The sequence below is a fragment of the Abramis brama genome, assembly GCF_963993115.1.
Source record: "Abramis brama genome assembly, chromosome: 14".
NCBI lineage: Eukaryota > Metazoa > Chordata > Actinopteri > Cypriniformes > Leuciscidae > Abramis > Abramis brama.
The window spans coordinates 37,591,002-37,608,501 of NC_139976.1; the positions used below are offsets into that span (position 1 = coordinate 37,591,002).

The 17,500-nt window shown below is 35.3% G+C and overlaps 2 protein-coding genes across 4 annotated transcripts in view; both read left to right on the top strand.

Moving 5' to 3' along the window:
* The window catches only part of LOC311096734 (WD repeat domain phosphoinositide-interacting protein 1), a 13,423-nt gene extending 1,158 nt beyond the window's left edge, over window positions 1-12,265 (top strand). The window contains exons 1-12 of one of the 3 annotated variants that reach the window (XM_084136059.1): window positions 1,948-2,262; window positions 2,837-2,919; window positions 4,344-4,513; window positions 4,937-5,033; window positions 5,132-5,229; window positions 5,979-6,071; window positions 6,150-6,220; window positions 7,224-7,331; window positions 8,720-8,878; window positions 8,952-9,059; window positions 10,264-10,376; window positions 11,160-12,265. In XM_084136059.1, the coding sequence (XP_083992185.1) occupies window positions 2,150-2,262; window positions 2,837-2,919; window positions 4,344-4,513; window positions 4,937-5,033; window positions 5,132-5,229; window positions 5,979-6,071; window positions 6,150-6,220; window positions 7,224-7,331; window positions 8,720-8,878; window positions 8,952-9,059; window positions 10,264-10,376; window positions 11,160-11,281 (1,335 nt within the window). In that variant the 5' untranslated portion in view covers window positions 1,948-2,149 and the 3' untranslated portion in view covers window positions 11,282-12,265. Of the gene's footprint in view, window positions 1-1,947; window positions 2,337-2,836; window positions 2,920-4,343; window positions 4,514-4,936; window positions 5,034-5,131; window positions 5,230-5,978; window positions 6,072-6,149; window positions 6,221-7,223; window positions 7,332-8,719; window positions 8,879-8,951; window positions 9,060-10,263; window positions 10,377-11,159 lie in introns of those variants that run through there. The other 2 variants (XM_084136060.1, XM_084136061.1) reach the window with 2 other exon arrangements.
* A 1,096-nt stretch (window positions 12,266-13,361) lies between these two features.
* polr3e (polymerase (RNA) III (DNA directed) polypeptide E) overlaps window positions 13,362-17,500 on the top strand; it is a 32,604-nt gene continuing 28,465 nt past the window's right edge. Inside the window, exons 1-4 of the mRNA XM_084134613.1 lie at window positions 13,362-13,544; window positions 15,104-15,185; window positions 15,728-15,778; window positions 17,454-17,500. The exon at window positions 17,454-17,500 is cut by the window's right edge and continues 31 nt beyond it. Of these exons, the coding sequence (XP_083990739.1) occupies window positions 15,147-15,185; window positions 15,728-15,778; window positions 17,454-17,500 (137 nt within the window). The 5' untranslated portion in view covers window positions 13,362-13,544; window positions 15,104-15,146. The remainder of the gene's footprint in view (window positions 13,545-15,103; window positions 15,186-15,727; window positions 15,779-17,453) is intronic.

The following is a 17,500-nucleotide window of genomic DNA, read 5'->3' on the forward strand; positions in this document are numbered from 1 at the left end:
TAATACTGTGTTTGACCCCCTTTCGCCTTCAGAACTGCCTTAAGTTGATGGAGATTTGTGGGATGCACATCCAGGGCACGAAGCTCCCGTTCCACCACATCCAAAAGATGCTCTATTGGGTTGAGATCTGGTGACTGTGGGGGCCATTTTAGTACAGTGAACTCATTGTCATGTTCAAGAAACCAATTTGAAATGATTCGAGCTTTGTGACATGGTGCATTATCCTGCTGGAAGTAGCCATCAGAGGAGGGGTACATGGTGGTCATAAAGGAATGGACATGGTCAGAAACAATGCTCAGGTAGGCCGTGACATTTAAACGATGCCCAATTGGCACTAAGGGGCCTAAAGTGTGCCAAGAAAACATCCCCCACACCATTACACCACCACCACCAGCCTGCACAGTGGTAACAAGGCATGATGGATCCATGTTCTCATTCTGTTTACGCCAAATTCTGACTCTACCATCTGAATGTCTCAACAGAAATCGAGACTCATCAGACCAGGCAACATTTTTCCAGTCTTCAACTGTCCAATTTTGGTGAGCTCGTGCAAATTGTAGCCTCTTTTTCCTATTTGTAGTGGAGATGAGTGGTACCCGGTGGGGTCTTCTGCTGTTGTAGCCCATCCGCCTCAAGGTTGTGCGTGTTGTGGCTTCACAAATGCTTTGCTGCATACCTCGGTTGTAACGAGTGGTTATTTCAGTCAAAGTTGCTCTTCTATCAGCTTGAATCAGTCGGCCCATTCTCCTCTGACCTCTAGCATCAACAAGGCATTTTCGCCCACAGGACTGCCGCATACTAGATGTTTATCTCCTTTCCACATCATTCTTTGTAAACCCTAGAAATGGTTGTGCATGAAAGTCCCAGTAACTGAGCAGATTGTGAAATACTCAGACCGGCCCGTCTGGCACCAACAACCATGCCACGCTCAAAATTGCTTAAATCACCTTTCTTTCCCATTCTGACATTCAGTTTGGAGTTCAGGAGATTGTCTTGACCAGGACCACACCCCTAAATGCATTGAAGCAACTGCCATGTGATTGGTTGATTAGATAATTGCATTAATGAGAAATTGAACAGGTGTTCCTAATAATCCTTTAGGTGTGTGTATATATATATTTAATTCCTGGTGAAAAACTACAATACCCATGATCCTGCAAACCATCTCTACAAATCAGAATTGTAACAAAACCAGTCACTCCAAAAGAAGCAGCCACGTCCATGAAGCACTGCAAATAACATAATCATTTAAATTGTCAAGTATTTATAAACAATATAGGCTATTTGAAGTAGTTTGAGAGTGTAGTTTGCAATGCTTCATGGGAGTGGGCAGTTCTTTTGGGGCAATTTGCTTATTTCGATTCTCTGATTGGTGGAGAGTTTTCGCAGAATCGTGGGTAATGTAGTTTTTCACCAGGAATTCTGCCATTAAACATAAATATTTCCCCCTTCATGATAGCAACATTCTGTAACAAATGTACAAAGATAAATCAAAATATGGGATTATTAAGTGTCATTCTCGCCTGATTTTAATCTAATCAAATAAAATCATCTGACAAATGGCTAATCAATATGATCTGAGTTGTGTAGAAACACTGAAACACTGAGTTGTGTAGAAACACTGCAAATCCCAAACAAATGTGTCCAATATGCTGGACGCTTGAATTAAGGAGGATATTATAAGCGTGTGTGTTTATTTAAGTGTGGTTTATGAAACAAAATGTTCTTTATATGTCGTGAATGCTCGACGAATGCGACCAAAACAATCCCTCGTGCTGTTATTGAGAGTGAAAGCGGCCAATCACCAGCGGCTTTTCAAATGCCACGCCCATTAGTGCAAGTTTGAGCCAATCAGACACAGTTCTCGAGCAGTGGGCTCGTACCAAGCGAGACAGACGTTTTCTTCAACCAATAAGATTCTTCATGGCTCTATGACGTAGGTGCCTCACGTCAGCTTGTTTTGCTCAAACTGAATACTGTGCATGTCAGTAACTGGACGTTGTTAATCGAGCATGTAATAATAATGACCTTAAAAATAATAATTAAGTTGCCCAACATGTAATTTTCTTTGAAAGCAAAATTGCCACAGTTTATGGACATACACCAGACAAACGTCTTTTGAGTCGTTGCGTAGTGGTACGTTTTTAGGATGATCGAACCGATCCCAGAGTTCGGAACCGGAGAGAAGATTCGAAGACTCGGTTCCGATGGATCTCCGGATCTCCAGAGGCTCTCCTGCGCTTCCTTCAACCAGGACACGACGTGAGCCCGCATATGAATCCTCTCGGGATCCGTATGTTCTTAAAAACTAGACGAGTTTCCCAAAACGGGTCTCGGTGATCATGGCGTTTTATTTACACAGTTATTAGTCTATGCCATATCACAAACATGACATCTATCTAACCCTAACATCTATCTATCTATCTATCTATCTATCTATCTATCTATCTATCTATCTATCTATCTATCTATCTATCTATCTATCTATCTATCTATCTTTCTGTCTGTCTGTCTGTCTGTCTGTCTGTCTGTCTATCTATCTGTCTCTCTGTCTATCTATCTATCTATCTATCTATCTATCTATCTATCTGTCTGTCTGTCTGTCTGTCTGTCTGTCTCTCTGTCTATCTATCTATCTATCTGTCTGTCTGTCTGTCTGTCTATCTGTCTCTCTGTCTATCTATCTATCTATCTATCTATCTATCTATCTATCTATCTATCTATCTATCTATCTATCTGTCTGTCTGTATGTCTATCTTCATTCTCTCTCTCTCTCTCTCTCTCTCTCTCTCTCTCTCTCTCTCTCTCTCTCTCTCTCTCTCTCTCTCTCTCTCAGGTCTTTGGCTGTCGGTGGTAAGAATGGCTACCGGCTGTTCTCTCTGTCTTCTGTTGACAGAATGGAGTGCATTCATCAAGGAGGTAATGTATATAAAACTGCTTTAAAATTTCATCCCAAACATTTGTCCACAGAGCCATTGATGTCACAGATATGCGATTCCTGCAGGATTTTGGGAAGTTTGTAAAATAAACAGAAGCGAGGCAAGGGTCAGGTCAGGTCAGGTCATGTCATGTCATGTCATCTTAGACCCGAAACATGGAGTGTTCAAACAAGTGTTCATCACAACCAGAGATAAATGAATTGTGGTTCTGCAACCCAGTCAAATCTGGAGGGTTCATATCTGAACACGTACTTATTTTTATTACTGCTACTGTCAGTGTCCACATTTGAAAATAATAACAAAGTCATCAAATCTTATATTTCCTCCCTTGCCGAGCCTCAAAGCCATACATTCATAAATCACACTATCATGATTTATTTTGATTAATTGTACAAGGCTGTTTTGAAATAATAAAACAACCATATCCATGTTATTTAAGAATCTATGAGATACTATTATAGTTTTTATTAATATTTGGAATTATTTTTATATTTTTTATTGTGTGTGTGTTTGAGTGTGTGTGTGTGTGTGTGTGTGTATATCGGTATATACTATATATATTAGAGAGCTGTCAAGTCGATTAATCACACCTAACATAAGTTTGTGTTTATATAATATATATATATATACTGTATACTGTATACTTATATATATAATATACATACATTATATACATATGTATATTATATTAATCACGATTAATCCATTTGACAGCAATAATTTACATATTTTAAATCATGTTTTATCAATTTGGTTGTTACTGTCATTTAATACATTTTATATTTTATTTTTGTAATATGAAAATAGTTTTTATTCATTTTTATTTATTATTTCAATTTTAAATGTTATTTTATTTCAGTTAATTTCTATTTATTTATTTAAAGTAATGATTGTCACATTCACCGTCTGTCATCGTCCTGTCAGCTTTACACTACCCAGAATCCTCTGTCATCATCACCATCACCTGTGTTCCATCATCATCATCTCCTTCACCTGTTGTCTTGTCATTTTCTCTGTGTATTTTAAGTTCCTGGTTTTCACTCTTTCAGTTGTCGGTCAATGTTTGTGTTAGTACTCTGTTTGTGCACTAGCACACTGTGAGTGTTTTGGATCTTTGCCTGGAGCTTCATCTTCTTCTACCCTGAGACGTTACAATGATAAAATGTCTTTTCATGGTTTTAGTTTGAGTTAACTATAATAACACTGAACCGTATAGATAAAAAGTATTTGGAAACGTTAAGCTTGTCAAACGTCTGCTTCCGTAACAGACCAGGAGGACTCATTTAAGTGCAAAAGCCACATAGTTGAATATTTTGTATCTAATGACATTCAATCACTTTGCATCTTCTGTGTGATGTTAAATCTCAGTGTGTCACTGCCTGTGTCTTGTGTGTGTGTAATCAGAGGAAAGCCCTGACGTGTGTGTTGCGGAGCGGCTCTTCTCCAGCAGTCTGATGGTGATCGTGAGCAGATCTACACCGTTCAGGATGAACATCTACCACTTCAAGAAGGGCACAGAGATCTGTAACTACAGCTACTCCAGCAACATCCTCGCCGTCAGACTCAACCGTCAGGTGCAGCACTCGTTACACTCAACAAATTAACACCGCTATTCAACAGAGACACATCCAGAGTGAGAGTAAAGACACTTAGAATGACTTTTGATGTTTCAAATAAATGCTGTTCTTTTGAGCTTTCTATTCATCAGAATATCCTGAAAAATAAAATGCATCACGATTTCCTGTTTTTAACATTGATAATAATCATAAATGTTTCTTGAGCATCAAATCATCATATTAGAATGATTTCTGAAGGATCATGTGACACTGAAGATGCTGAACATTCAGCTTTGAATAAATTGCATTTGACTATATGTTCACACAGAAACAGCTGTTTTAAATTGTAAAAATATATTAATTTATATAATTTTACTGCATTTTTCATCAGATAAATGCATTTTCTCGAGTATTCCAAGCGTTTATATTTCCTTCTTTCAGAGACTCGTGGTTTGTTTGGAGGAGGCTCTGTACATCCATAATATCAAGGACATGAAACTCCTGAAGTCTGTCCTCAACACGCCACCGAACCCCAAAGGTGAAGCGCTAAAACTGCACACAGCTCAAGTACACCTCTGAGTTATTACCGTAATCACACCTAAAAACCTGCTTTTTTAATGCTTTCCATTCTGCTAGGTCTCTGCGCTTTATCTGTCGATCATTCAAACTCATACCTGGCCTATCCTGGGAGCTTCACCGCGGGAGAAATCACTCTGTATGATGCTGTGAATCTGGTAAGTACGGAAGCGTGTTTACGCCACAGAGTGAAAAATAAAAAAGGTAATTCAGACTTTTTATATATGAGATAAACTCACAATTCTGAGAAAAAAATGTTTCCTTAGAATTGGACTTTATAACTCGCAATTCTGTGAAAAGATGTCAGAATTGTGAGATATAAAGTCGCAATTGCGAGAAAAAACGTCTAATTTTTTTTCGATTATTAAAATCGGCTTAATACAATTAACAGTCGACACGCAATTGCGACTTTATATCTCGCAATTCTGACTTTATAACACAAAATTGCAACTTTATGTCTCACAATTCTGACTTTATAACACAAATTCTGACTTTATATCTCGCAATTCTGACTTTATAACACAAATTCTGACTTTATATCTCGCAATTCTGACTTTATAACACAAAATTGCAACTTTATATCTCGCAATTCTGATTTTATAACACAAAATTGAAACTTTATATCTCGCGATTCTGACTTTATAACACAAAATTGCAACTTTATATCTCGCAATTCTGATTTTATAACACAAAATTGAAACTTTATATCTCGCAATTCTGAGAAATAAAGTCAGAATTGTGAGATGTAAACTCGCAATTGTGAGATAAAAAGTCGGCAATTATCTTTTAAAATTGTTTTATTCTGTGGCGGAAACAAGCTTCCATCGGTAAGATCCCCGTTGAATCTCCCATATGTTGCTTTAAAAGGAAAGCAGAGCTGAAATCCTCTCCTCTTGGGTTATTTCAGAGGCAGGTGACGGTGATCTCGGCTCATGCCAGTCATGTGGCCGCCGTCTCTTTCAGCGCTTCAGGAACCAGTCTGGCCAGTGCTTCTGAAAAAGTGAGTCTGAGAAAGTTGTTTTCTCAGATATTCTCCATCTCTTTATTCTCGCCATGTTCTGACTGTGTAATAACCCAGGGCACTGTTATACGAGTCTTCAGCATTCCTGACGGAGACAAACTGTTTGAGTTTCGCAGAGGGATGAAGAGGTAAGTGATTATTTATATAGTGCTTTTCACAATACATATTGTTTTAAAATGCTATATATAGTCTGACAATGTATAAATATATTCAGATACCTTAACAATTGATGGGTGTTTCTTCAAATACAAGCACTTTAACTGTATATACCAGGGGTTGATTTTTATTTAAAATAACACATAACTTTTTTTTTCATATTAAGACTGAAATGTCCTACAATGCCTTCACAATTTAAATTTGCTACTCTCAAAAATTGAGAGAAAATTAAAAATGTATTTTTAGGGCCATCAATATGTGTGTGTGTGTGTGACAGACAGACAGACAGACAGACAGACAGACAGACAGACAGACAGACAGACAGACAGACAGACAGACAGACAGACAGACAGACAGACAGACAGACAGACAGACAGACAGACAGACAGACAGACAGACAGACAGACTTAATAAAAAAAAAAAAAATATATATATATATATATATATATATATATATATATATATATATATATATATATATATATATATATATATATATATATATATATATATATATATATATATAGCAAAGAAAAAACGTTAATAAAACATTTTTGAAAAACTACTTTTTGTTTATTTTAATTTAATTGACAATTTTTTAAATAACAATACAAAAGTTATCAGAATTTGAAAGCAGTGTTAAATTTTGCTGTCTTAAAACTGTTTATTTTTCCTCAAACAGTATAAATTACATTTATACATGGATAAATATAGTTTCCATAAAGTTTTTGGAAGGATCACTAAATTTGAGGGTCCAATAAAAAAACACTTTAGATCTTAACATTTAAAATGGCATTTCCAATCAAGCTGTAATTTTGACAAATTAAGCAATGTGTGAAAATATGTGCATAAACTGCAATACAAATGAGTTGGCTATTTAATTGCAAAAGTGTTCAAATGCTACACTACATTGAAACATTTTAAATGGAAAAATCACTGCGAGTGTGAAAAGACTGTGTTTTATGATGTGTTCAGGTACGTCAGCATCAGTTCCCTGTCGTTCAGTGCCGACGCACAGTTCCTGTGTGCCTCCAGTAACACAGAGACGGTTCATATCTTCAAACTGGAGCATCATAGTCCCAGGTACATTCAACATCCAATCACAAAACATGTATACTGCATCACAGATGATGTGCATTAATACAGTAGAGCTTCACGAATAATCGCTAAAAGATCGTGAGCTGGATTCAAACACCCACGCGAACTTATTCCTGTATGACAGCGATTCGGCTCTGTCTATTAAAGCTTTGACAAGTCCGATCACAGCGAACATTCAGATCTGTGTTCTGAGCCAGAGAGCATTGTCATGTATCGGTACAGTCTTTTAAACCACACAGTGTCATAATTTCTGTTACAATCACTCAAATTATCACGGAAGTACTGGAATAAAAGTTTATAATTAAGATATAATCACTGACTGATGTCTACCATGTGATAAAAATTAGGGCAAATCACCTTTTGAAAGTAACTTGATGCTTAAAATAATGATTGTATCAGTTACATTGTTACACCAGTAGGTGGCGACAAGTGACTGTTAAAAATCTGTCATTGAATCATTCATTCAAGAGATTCGTTCAAAAACGCTGATTCATCCAGTAATGAAACAAGTGGAGTATTTATGAGTGAGTCATTGAATCATTCATTCAAGAGATTTGTTCAATAACACTGATTCATCTAGTAATGAAACAAGTGGAGTATTTATGAGTGAGTCATTGAATCATTCATTCAAAAGATTTGTTCAAAAACGCTGATTCATCCAGTAATGAAACAAGTGGAGTATTTATGAGTGAGTCACTGAATCATTCATTCAAAAGATTTGTTCAAAAAAGCTGATTCATCCAGTAATGAAACATTTGAAGGATTTGAGTCATTGAATCATTCATTCAAGAGATTTGTTCAAAAATGCTGATTCATCCAGTAATGAAACAAGTGAAGTCTTTATGAGTGAGTCACTGAATCATTCATTCAAAAGATTCGTTCAAAAACGCTGATTCATCCAGTAATGAAACAAGTGGAGTATTTATGAGTGAGTCATTGAATCATTCATTCAAGAGAATCGTTCAAAAACGATGATTCATCCTGTAATGAAACAAGTGGAGTCTTTATGAGTGAGTCACTGAATCATTCATTCAAAAGATTTGTTCAAAAACGCTGATTCATCCAGTAATGAAACAAGTGGAGTCTTTATGAGTGAGTCATTGAATCATTCATTCAAGAGATTCGTTGAAAAACGCTGATTCATCCAGTAATGAAACAAGTGAAGTAATTCAAATTAATTACATTTTTACATTATATATTTAATATTAACATTTTGTCTAGTAAGTTATATGTTATTTTGTTTAGTTGTACTCATAATCGCGGGAGAATTGTGCTCTCTATATAAAATGAAAAAATCATGATTCTCAAAAGTTAAAAGAGCAGCTTAATGGACTTCCACGCTGGTTATTGTCGTGTGCTCTCATGATTCTCAGCACGGATTCTCCCTCCTGGTCTGGATATATGGGGAAGATGTTGTCTGCCGCCAGCTCTCTCCTTCCCTCTCAGGTGTCGGACATGATGCATCAGGACAGAGCGTTTGCTAGCGTCCACCTCAGCGTGGCAGGCATGAGGAACATATCCGCTCTCTCCACGTGAGTCCCAAACACGTCCCGTATGAGGTATGGAGATGTGGAAGCTCCTGAATGTTGTTGTCTGTGCTGATAGGATCCAGAAGGTTCCTCGTCTTCTGGTGGCTTCATTAGATGGTCATCTCTACATCTACAACCTCGATCTGCAGGAAGGAGGAGACTGTCGTTTAGTCAAGAAGCACCGGTGAGCCAGAGGATCACACATCATGAATGTGTATTATTTACACAATAAATCATAAAATATAACATTGATTTAGTTTTTTGTCCAATTTGATTTATTATAAGCCATAACATATATAACTGATTTAAAAATGTTGTTCAATTTGATTCACAATAAACCATAAAATATAGAATTGATTTACAGTTTTTGTCCAATTTGATTCACACTATACCATACATTATATAATTGATTTGTTTTTTTGACAAATTTATTCACAATAAACCACAAAATATATCATTTAAATTTTCTGTTAAATTTGATACACAATAAGCCATAAAATATATCATTTATTTAAAAAAATAAATAAAATTTGATACACAATAAGCAATAAAATATATAATTTATTTTAATTTTTTTGTTAAATTTGATACACAATAAACCATAAAATGTATAATTGATTTACTTTTTTTATCCAATTTGATTCACAATAAATCATGAAATATAAAATGTATTTACATTTTTTTTGTCCAATTTGATTCACAATAAACCATAAAATGTAAAATATATTAAAAACAATTTGTCCAATTTGATTCACAATAAACCATAAAATATATTTACATTTTTTTTGTCCAATTTGATACACAAAAAGCTATAAAATATATAATGGATTTACAGTTTTTGTTCAATTTTATTCACAATACACCATAAAATATATAATTGAATTAGTTTTGTCTCAAATTGATATACAAATAAAGCAAAAAATATATATAATTTCTTCAAAACTATTAAAATATCATTGTTGCCACCACACAAATTGCTGTTCTTGTGCATGTTGTTTTTATCTAAAACATAAAATATATAAAATATATATATATATATAATTGATTTAGTTTTGTTGTCCAATTTTATCCACAATAAACCATAAAACATGTAATTTATTTAGTTTTTTTTGTCTAATTTTATTCACAATAAACCATGAAATATAACATTTATTTACTTTTTTTTTGTCCAATTTGACACAAATTGCTGTTCTTGTCCATGTTTTTAATAACACTTTGTATGTATTTAGCAATTTAAGCAAAGGTGTGTGATTTAGTGAAACATATTCAACTGAAAATGAAACCTCTTGACTGTGTAAACGAGGAAATCAAATTCACACGTAAATATATTTGTGCCTTTGATTTGGTGAGCGATCTCAAGCTGATTCTGCATGTCATTGTTCCCACAGACTGTATGAAAGTGCGGATGAAAGCCCAGCGGCGGCGGAGCCGGAGGCCGGAAGTTTATCCTACGCAGAAACTGTTTCCACAAACACCAATCAGGACTCGAGTTCCCTCACGGGTTCGTCCAATAGGAATATGTGACCCTGGACCACAGAACCAGTCACGAGTCGCACGGGTTTATCTGTGGCAATAGCCAACAATACATGTTATGGGTCAAAATTATCGATTTCTATTTTTTTTTTTTTTTTTTTTTTTATAAACTTTTTCAAAGCATTCACAGAAAGTTTCATACAATTTAAGTTATAGCTTTCCCCCCCTTTATAACCCTTCCTGCCAAAATAATTAACCATACATTACATAAAGGTTAAGACAATAATAATACTAATAATAACATTTAAAAAAAAAAAAGTATATATATATAATAACAATAAGAAAGATATACAAATACATAGCCAATAATACAATTTATCGATTTCTATTTTATGCCAAAAATCATTAGGATATTAAGTAAAGATCATGTTCCATGAAGATATTTTGTAAATTAATTTTTGTAAATTTTTAAAAATATAAAAAAATATATTTTTGTGAGTGAAAGCAGCAAAATCGCGACAAACTTTAAATAAATAATTTTTTTAATAAATGGACAATTTTAAAGGAGATTTTCTCAATGTTTTGATTTTTTTGCTCCCTCAGATTTCAGATTTTCATAGTTGTATCTCGGCCACTTATTATCATATCCTAACAAACCATACGTCAATGGAAAGCGTATTTATCCAGCTTTCAGATGATCTATAAATCTCAATGTCAAATGACTGGTTTTGTGGTCACATGTATCAAATGTCTGGTTCTCACAGCACTTCCTGAAGACTGAAAGATAAATGATGATCCACTTTTCCTCCAGGCTACTCTGAGGATGGAGGAGTGAAGAGAGGAGAACTGATCCCAGATCACGAGTTTGCGGATGAATCGCTCCGTCTGGATGATGAACAGGAGTTTCCTCCGGTTAGCTTTCAGGACACCTGAAGGAGGCAGATCACTCAGAAACATCATAAGACATGTTTATGGTTGAAATAAATAAGAGACATGAGTAATAAACACCATCAGATTCAGTGTTGCCAGATCAGGCTAACCTTACACAAGTACAATCACAATGTGTGTATTATGCATTTGCCGATTCTAACTACAACTGTGAAATCATATTTTGCCACAGATGTCCGAATACATGCGTAATATATTATGATGAAGAACAATCCTCTTCACCTCGTCAGTGAACGCAGAACTGAAATGCTTTCACTCGAAAGTCAGATTTTGAAATTCATTGTTTGAAATGTGTGTATTAAAGCAATTAACCTACAGTATTAATAAGAGTAGCAAACCTCTAATGAAAGATCTATTAAATACAGCTTGTCGATGCATTGAGTTGACAGATTACAGTAGTTTTAGGGTTTATAGTTTCAATTTCCATAATGATTTCACGAGATGCGCAACAAATCCTCTTTCTCACTCTCAGGTCTTTTAGTGAGTTTCACACTAATAAAATAAAGCTGGTGAAATGAAAGTAAATGTTTGTGTGTTTGTGTTGAGGAGGATGTGCTGGACATATAGAAATTAAACACAAGGGTTGCAGAAGTTATGAAATATTGCCGTCTGAATTATTTGTTAAAGATACTATAGTTTCATAGTAATCATAGTTTAGACCGAAGTAAACAGTAGTTTAGATCAGTGCAACTATAAAACAAGTGATGTCAATTAGACACTATACAGCTATGTTTATATATAGTTATAATAATAGAACAAACTCCCATAATAGATCTATAGGCTAGAACCAAAATGGCGTAATTGGATGTATTTTCAGTTAAAGGCACTTTTTCTACAACTTTTCACTCTCTTTATTCAGTTTGTCTGCTGACGCTCGTCATTATGGACGCCCATTTCTGCCACATGTTATGACTATGACATCAAAATTCATAATTATGACATGCAAAGTTGTTCAGTAATTATGACATCAAAATATAAGAAATAAATATGAAAAATATATTAAATAAAAGGCAAAAATGTACTCATAATTTTGACTTTGTTGTGATTTTGACTTGAAATTATGACAAAAAATCATAATCACAGTCATAATAATGAGAAAAGTCAAAATGATGAGATAAAAAGTTAAAATTGACTATCTCTGTCATAATTATTATAATAAAAATTAATAATTGTGACACTAAGTCATTCAGTGATTGTGACATAAAAAGTTAAATATATTAAATAAAAAGTCAAACTTATGTCATAATTTAATTGAAAATAAATAATGAGAAAAGGTCAAAATTATGAGATAAAAAGTCAAAATTATCTGTCATATTTTATGACATTTTATTACATTCAGTAATAATGACAAAAATGTATGATGACACTAAGTCATTCAGTGATTGTGACAAAAAGTTAAATATATGAAATAAACATTTAAACTTGACTCATAATTTTGACAAGTCATAATGATGAGAATATCAATTTATGTTATAAGTATTACTTAAAAGTCATAATTTTGACTTCATGTCATAATTATGAATTTTTAATATCAGAATTGTGGCAATTTAAATAATAATTTTGACTTAGTATGTCATAATTCTGACTTTTAATGTCTTAATTATGACTTAGTATGTCATAAATATTAGTATTTCATTCTTTCTACTTTTATGTCATAATTATGATGTCCAAAAGCATGATATTGTTCTGATTTGTGGCAGAAATGGCCTTCCATACATCCGTGTATGTACATGCATCAGGTCTGATTTTTGTATTTAATAAGTTTATGTAAAAGTGGAGTGGTGAAAATTACATTTTAAACCGTTTTGAATAAAATGGCAGACTCTTTTGTCTTGACTAAGACTAATATCATAGGTGATGTTTAGAGTATGCTAATTAAACAGGGCTAATATTTTCACACATATCAATATATTATGTTTGTAATTGTAATAACTGTGGCAAATGATGTCTTTCAGCACATGTATAACTAGATGACTGCATAGTAATAGTAAGTTCCCTAAGTAGCACTAGCACTAGCACACTCTGTAGGGCGGGATTTGTGACGCGGCCAGTGAGTCGCGGCCGCAGTGCATGCTGGGACAGTGGAGTGCGCACACGGCTCCTCCCCACGTGTTTGACTGACTGACTGCAGTGATCAGAAACATGGCAGCAGAGACAGCGACTCTCATTCACACACACTCACACACACATACACAGCTAAAGGAGCTTTGAGTTCACAGCACGAGCACGAGCGGCCAGTGAATCACAGGTCAGATCTCAACTTTACCGTCAGTGTGTTGTTGGTTTAGTGGATCAGCCGAGGCCTCGGTGTGTGTGTGTGTGTTCACAGCATGTTGGCAGTGATAATGTTGTATCAAAAGTTTCATCCGCACAAACAACATGTATCTAAACACACACAGACTGCAGATGTTGTGATGTTCTCCGTGATCTGCGCGGCGCGAGGCTGATGTTGAGTCTGAAGAGCTAACGCATGCTAGCATGTTGTTTCGTTTGCTGACTCTGGCAGATTCCTTTAACGTGGATTATTATTTAACATTTTACTTTTAATTTAATGTACCTTTCGTGTATGCTTTAAAGTTGTCGGCCGTCATTATCGTGTTGCTCGCCCTTGCATCATTCACTAAAGCCAGCTAATTATCATGACAATAGTGATTGATTGACAGTTACAAATGACTAACGTTAGGTTACATAAGCCTGGCTATATATATATATATTATAGGGATGCACGATATATCAGACACCATATCAGTGTCGGCCGATATGTGTGATTTTTATAATGTTGTAGCCTAGTTATCGGCCGATAAGATAAATTGTCTGATATATTAAAGCTGATAAATAATGTATTATCTCCTTCAGCTGAGACACTTCAGATAGAACATGATGGTTTTGAATTGCTTGAAATATGATTGGAATCACTTTAATAAAGGAAAATACAGGAAAGTGCAACATGTGCAGCGCAAGTCTGTCATATCGGCTACATAACATTATCATGAAAACATCATCATTATAATTGTGTGTTTGGGACATGGCTTTAATGGTGAGACTTTTGTTCTTGTAATCAGGCTCTCAAAAATTCTGTAAAAATTTGGATTTAGATTTATCAGCCAATATATCGGTAATCAGCTTTTAAATATAATGAATTATCGTATCGGCCAAAATGTTCATATCGGTGCATGCAATATATATATATAGTTTATCTTAAAAGAAAAGGTTACATTTATAGAGATTGGCATGGTTTTATTTCAGTTAGCCTAATAGCTGGTTTGATTTGCATTGGGAGATGATCTTATGGGAAGTACTCCATGCCAATCTCTAGGTATGGTGAAGGCTATGTGATGATGTGGGGCTATTTTAATTCCAAAGGCCAAGGGAACTTTATCAGGATGCAGAGTATCCTGGATCCATGAAGTAACTGGCCTTTAAAAATAAAAATCTGCCTGCCTCTATGGGAATTTAACATAGGGGTGTCCAGACTTATGCACCCTGTATAAGAACATTTATTTATTTACGATACATTATTCATTCACAAAGAAAATTGGTGTCCTTAAAGGTTGGATTTTTCCTATTTTTTTTAAATTAAGGCATTAAGTTCAATTTCCTAAAGATGATTTTTTATTCCTCTTTTTAGTCAACTTTAGCATGGGTGTCTAAACTTATGCATAGCACTGTATATATTTACTACCACAATATATGGGTCAAAATACATGGACAATTTATGTTATGAGACCCAGTATTGTGTTTTGATCCATATATTTCCTAGCACAGTGTTTTGGTGTTGTGCTTCACAGCATTTTGTTGTGTTTACAGGTCTGAAGTCTTCCAGCAGTGACTCCTTCCTCCTGTCTTCATTATGGCCAGCGGAGACGATGACGATCCTATTATACAAGAGGTAGATCTGGACATGTTGAGCTTCTCCAGGATGATCAAACTGCAGCGTCATCTATCATTCATTCTCTCTCTCTCTCTCTCTCTCTCTCTCTCTGTCTCTCTCTCTCTCTCTCTCTCTCTCTCTCTCTCTCTCTCTCTCTCTCTCTCTCTCTCTCTATTCAAATTCAAATTCAAATGAGCTTTATTGGCATGACTTGTACAGTATTGCCAAAGCATTGGCCATTACATAAGCAACGAACAATTAATCAACAAAGTCAATAAATCAATCAGTAAACAATTGCATGAAAACATGTATATAAACAAGAAAAAAACAAACCAAAAATACACCTTTTTACATTTGTACCAACATTCAGACAAGATGAGAATGATTCTGACTGTAGTTTTGTCCGCTGGCTGACTCTCGTAGTTTGTGGCTGTTATATATTTTGCTGCTGTTGTGATTGAGCTGGAGTTTTCTCCCAAAATATGATTTAATTTTTCTGAATTTGGTAATGCCTTAAAATTGGGTTCTAGTTGTTGGAATCTCTCTCTCTCTCTCGTTAGATTGACGTGTACCTGGCCAGGAGTCTTGTGGAAAAGCTGTATTTGTTCCAGGTAAGAATGGAAGATATGATATTAGGTTGGGAAGGTTGACGCACCTGGGCCAGTGCTGCATCATGAATATTTATCATTTTCACGCGTTTTTAAGCAATCACCCAGAAAGCCGCTTCTCAGACAGCGTGCGAATACTCAATTGAAATCTTTCACGTCTTCTTGAGCTTGAACGGACATATCCACACAAAATTACGTCCAAAAATGCCGGTCTCTGCGAGTATCCTAGTAAACATAAGCCGTGTTTCCGTTACAGATTTCCACAAAACTTTTGTGATATTTTGAAAATGTAGATAAAAAACTATTGTGAAATTGTGGCGTTTCATTAACCGATGTTATGTGACTTCATTCATGACTAGAAGTCATTCTAAAAATCATGTCCATGGATGTTGGTAGGTTTATGTATATCGCCATTATGTTTAATGGAAGGAGTCGTAGGCGTGTCTTCCAAGCATTAATGGCAAGGAAAGACCCTTTTATATGTGTGCAGCACGTATGAGGAGTTTCTGGTGTTTCTCCCTCATTTCTGCTCCAAAGTCTTGATAAATTGTGGCATTTCTTTGTTGTTTAGAACAGGGGTTCCCAAACTTTTCCATGACAAGGCCCCCCAAATACCACTAGGTTCCGGCCAAGGCCCCCCTTTTGCAGGATGCGTTATTGAACCCGTCAACAATACTACGGCAGATGTAGAAATAAACATCTGTGAACATCAGATTATGTGCTGGTGTTTGATACCAGCCAATCAGAAAGATTATAGAGATGCACCGATTACAATTTTCTAGGCAGATTCCAATTTCTCATTGAGTTTGACCTGCCGATACAGATTTTATCCAATTCCGATTTCATTTTTTCTAACCACTTTACAACACACACACAAATATTTATTTTCTACATATTTTTGTTTCTAAAACACCATATACTTTTACCCAAACTGAATAATAAAAACAAGTTTAAATGGGTACGTTTTCTTGAAATATTTTTGAGTTCATTTTCTTTTCTGACATAGCCTACTCCAGTTCTGGTTAAAACACACTAGACATGCAAATGATGTGCATTTTAGGCACTTTTTGTGTGAAATATTTATTTTGTCCATCAAAAGTGTGCTTTCAGTTTAGTTGAGCATGAGCAGCGCAGCAAAAATAGACTCGGCGCCGAAACCCTCCGCTTCACTGCTGCTCACGCGGCGCTCCAGCTTGACGCTCTGCATAAGTGGACCCCCAGGGGTATTTCACCCCTTATTTCACTTTGAAAACCCCGGGTTTAGAATCCAGTATTCCCGTAATTCTTTTGTCTTTTACGAGTTTAATAAAGAAGTCTGTCTCGTCTTCTGTCCAGTCATACCGTGCTTCTTTAAAGAATGATCGACTGATCGACAGGTGACTGTAAATGCGTAAAAACTGTTTGCGAAATTGACGTGTTACCATTGGGCATGTTTTCAATACGCAATTTCAGTTTGCACCATTTTGTTTTATTACTTTATTTTCCTTTATCTATTTATGTTTTTTTTACATTTGAAAGATAATAAAGATATTGTTTGATAAGTGAGATCTCTGATTGAAGTCCTTGAAAACCAAACAAAGTAGTGCTTGAAAAGTCCTGGAATTTCCTAGAATCTCCTTTGACAGTGTCTGTACTAACCCTGAGTGTTGTACGTGTTTTTAACCGTTTTTTCTTCTAGTATCCAGTGCGTCCTGCATCTATGAGCTACAATAACGCCACTCATTT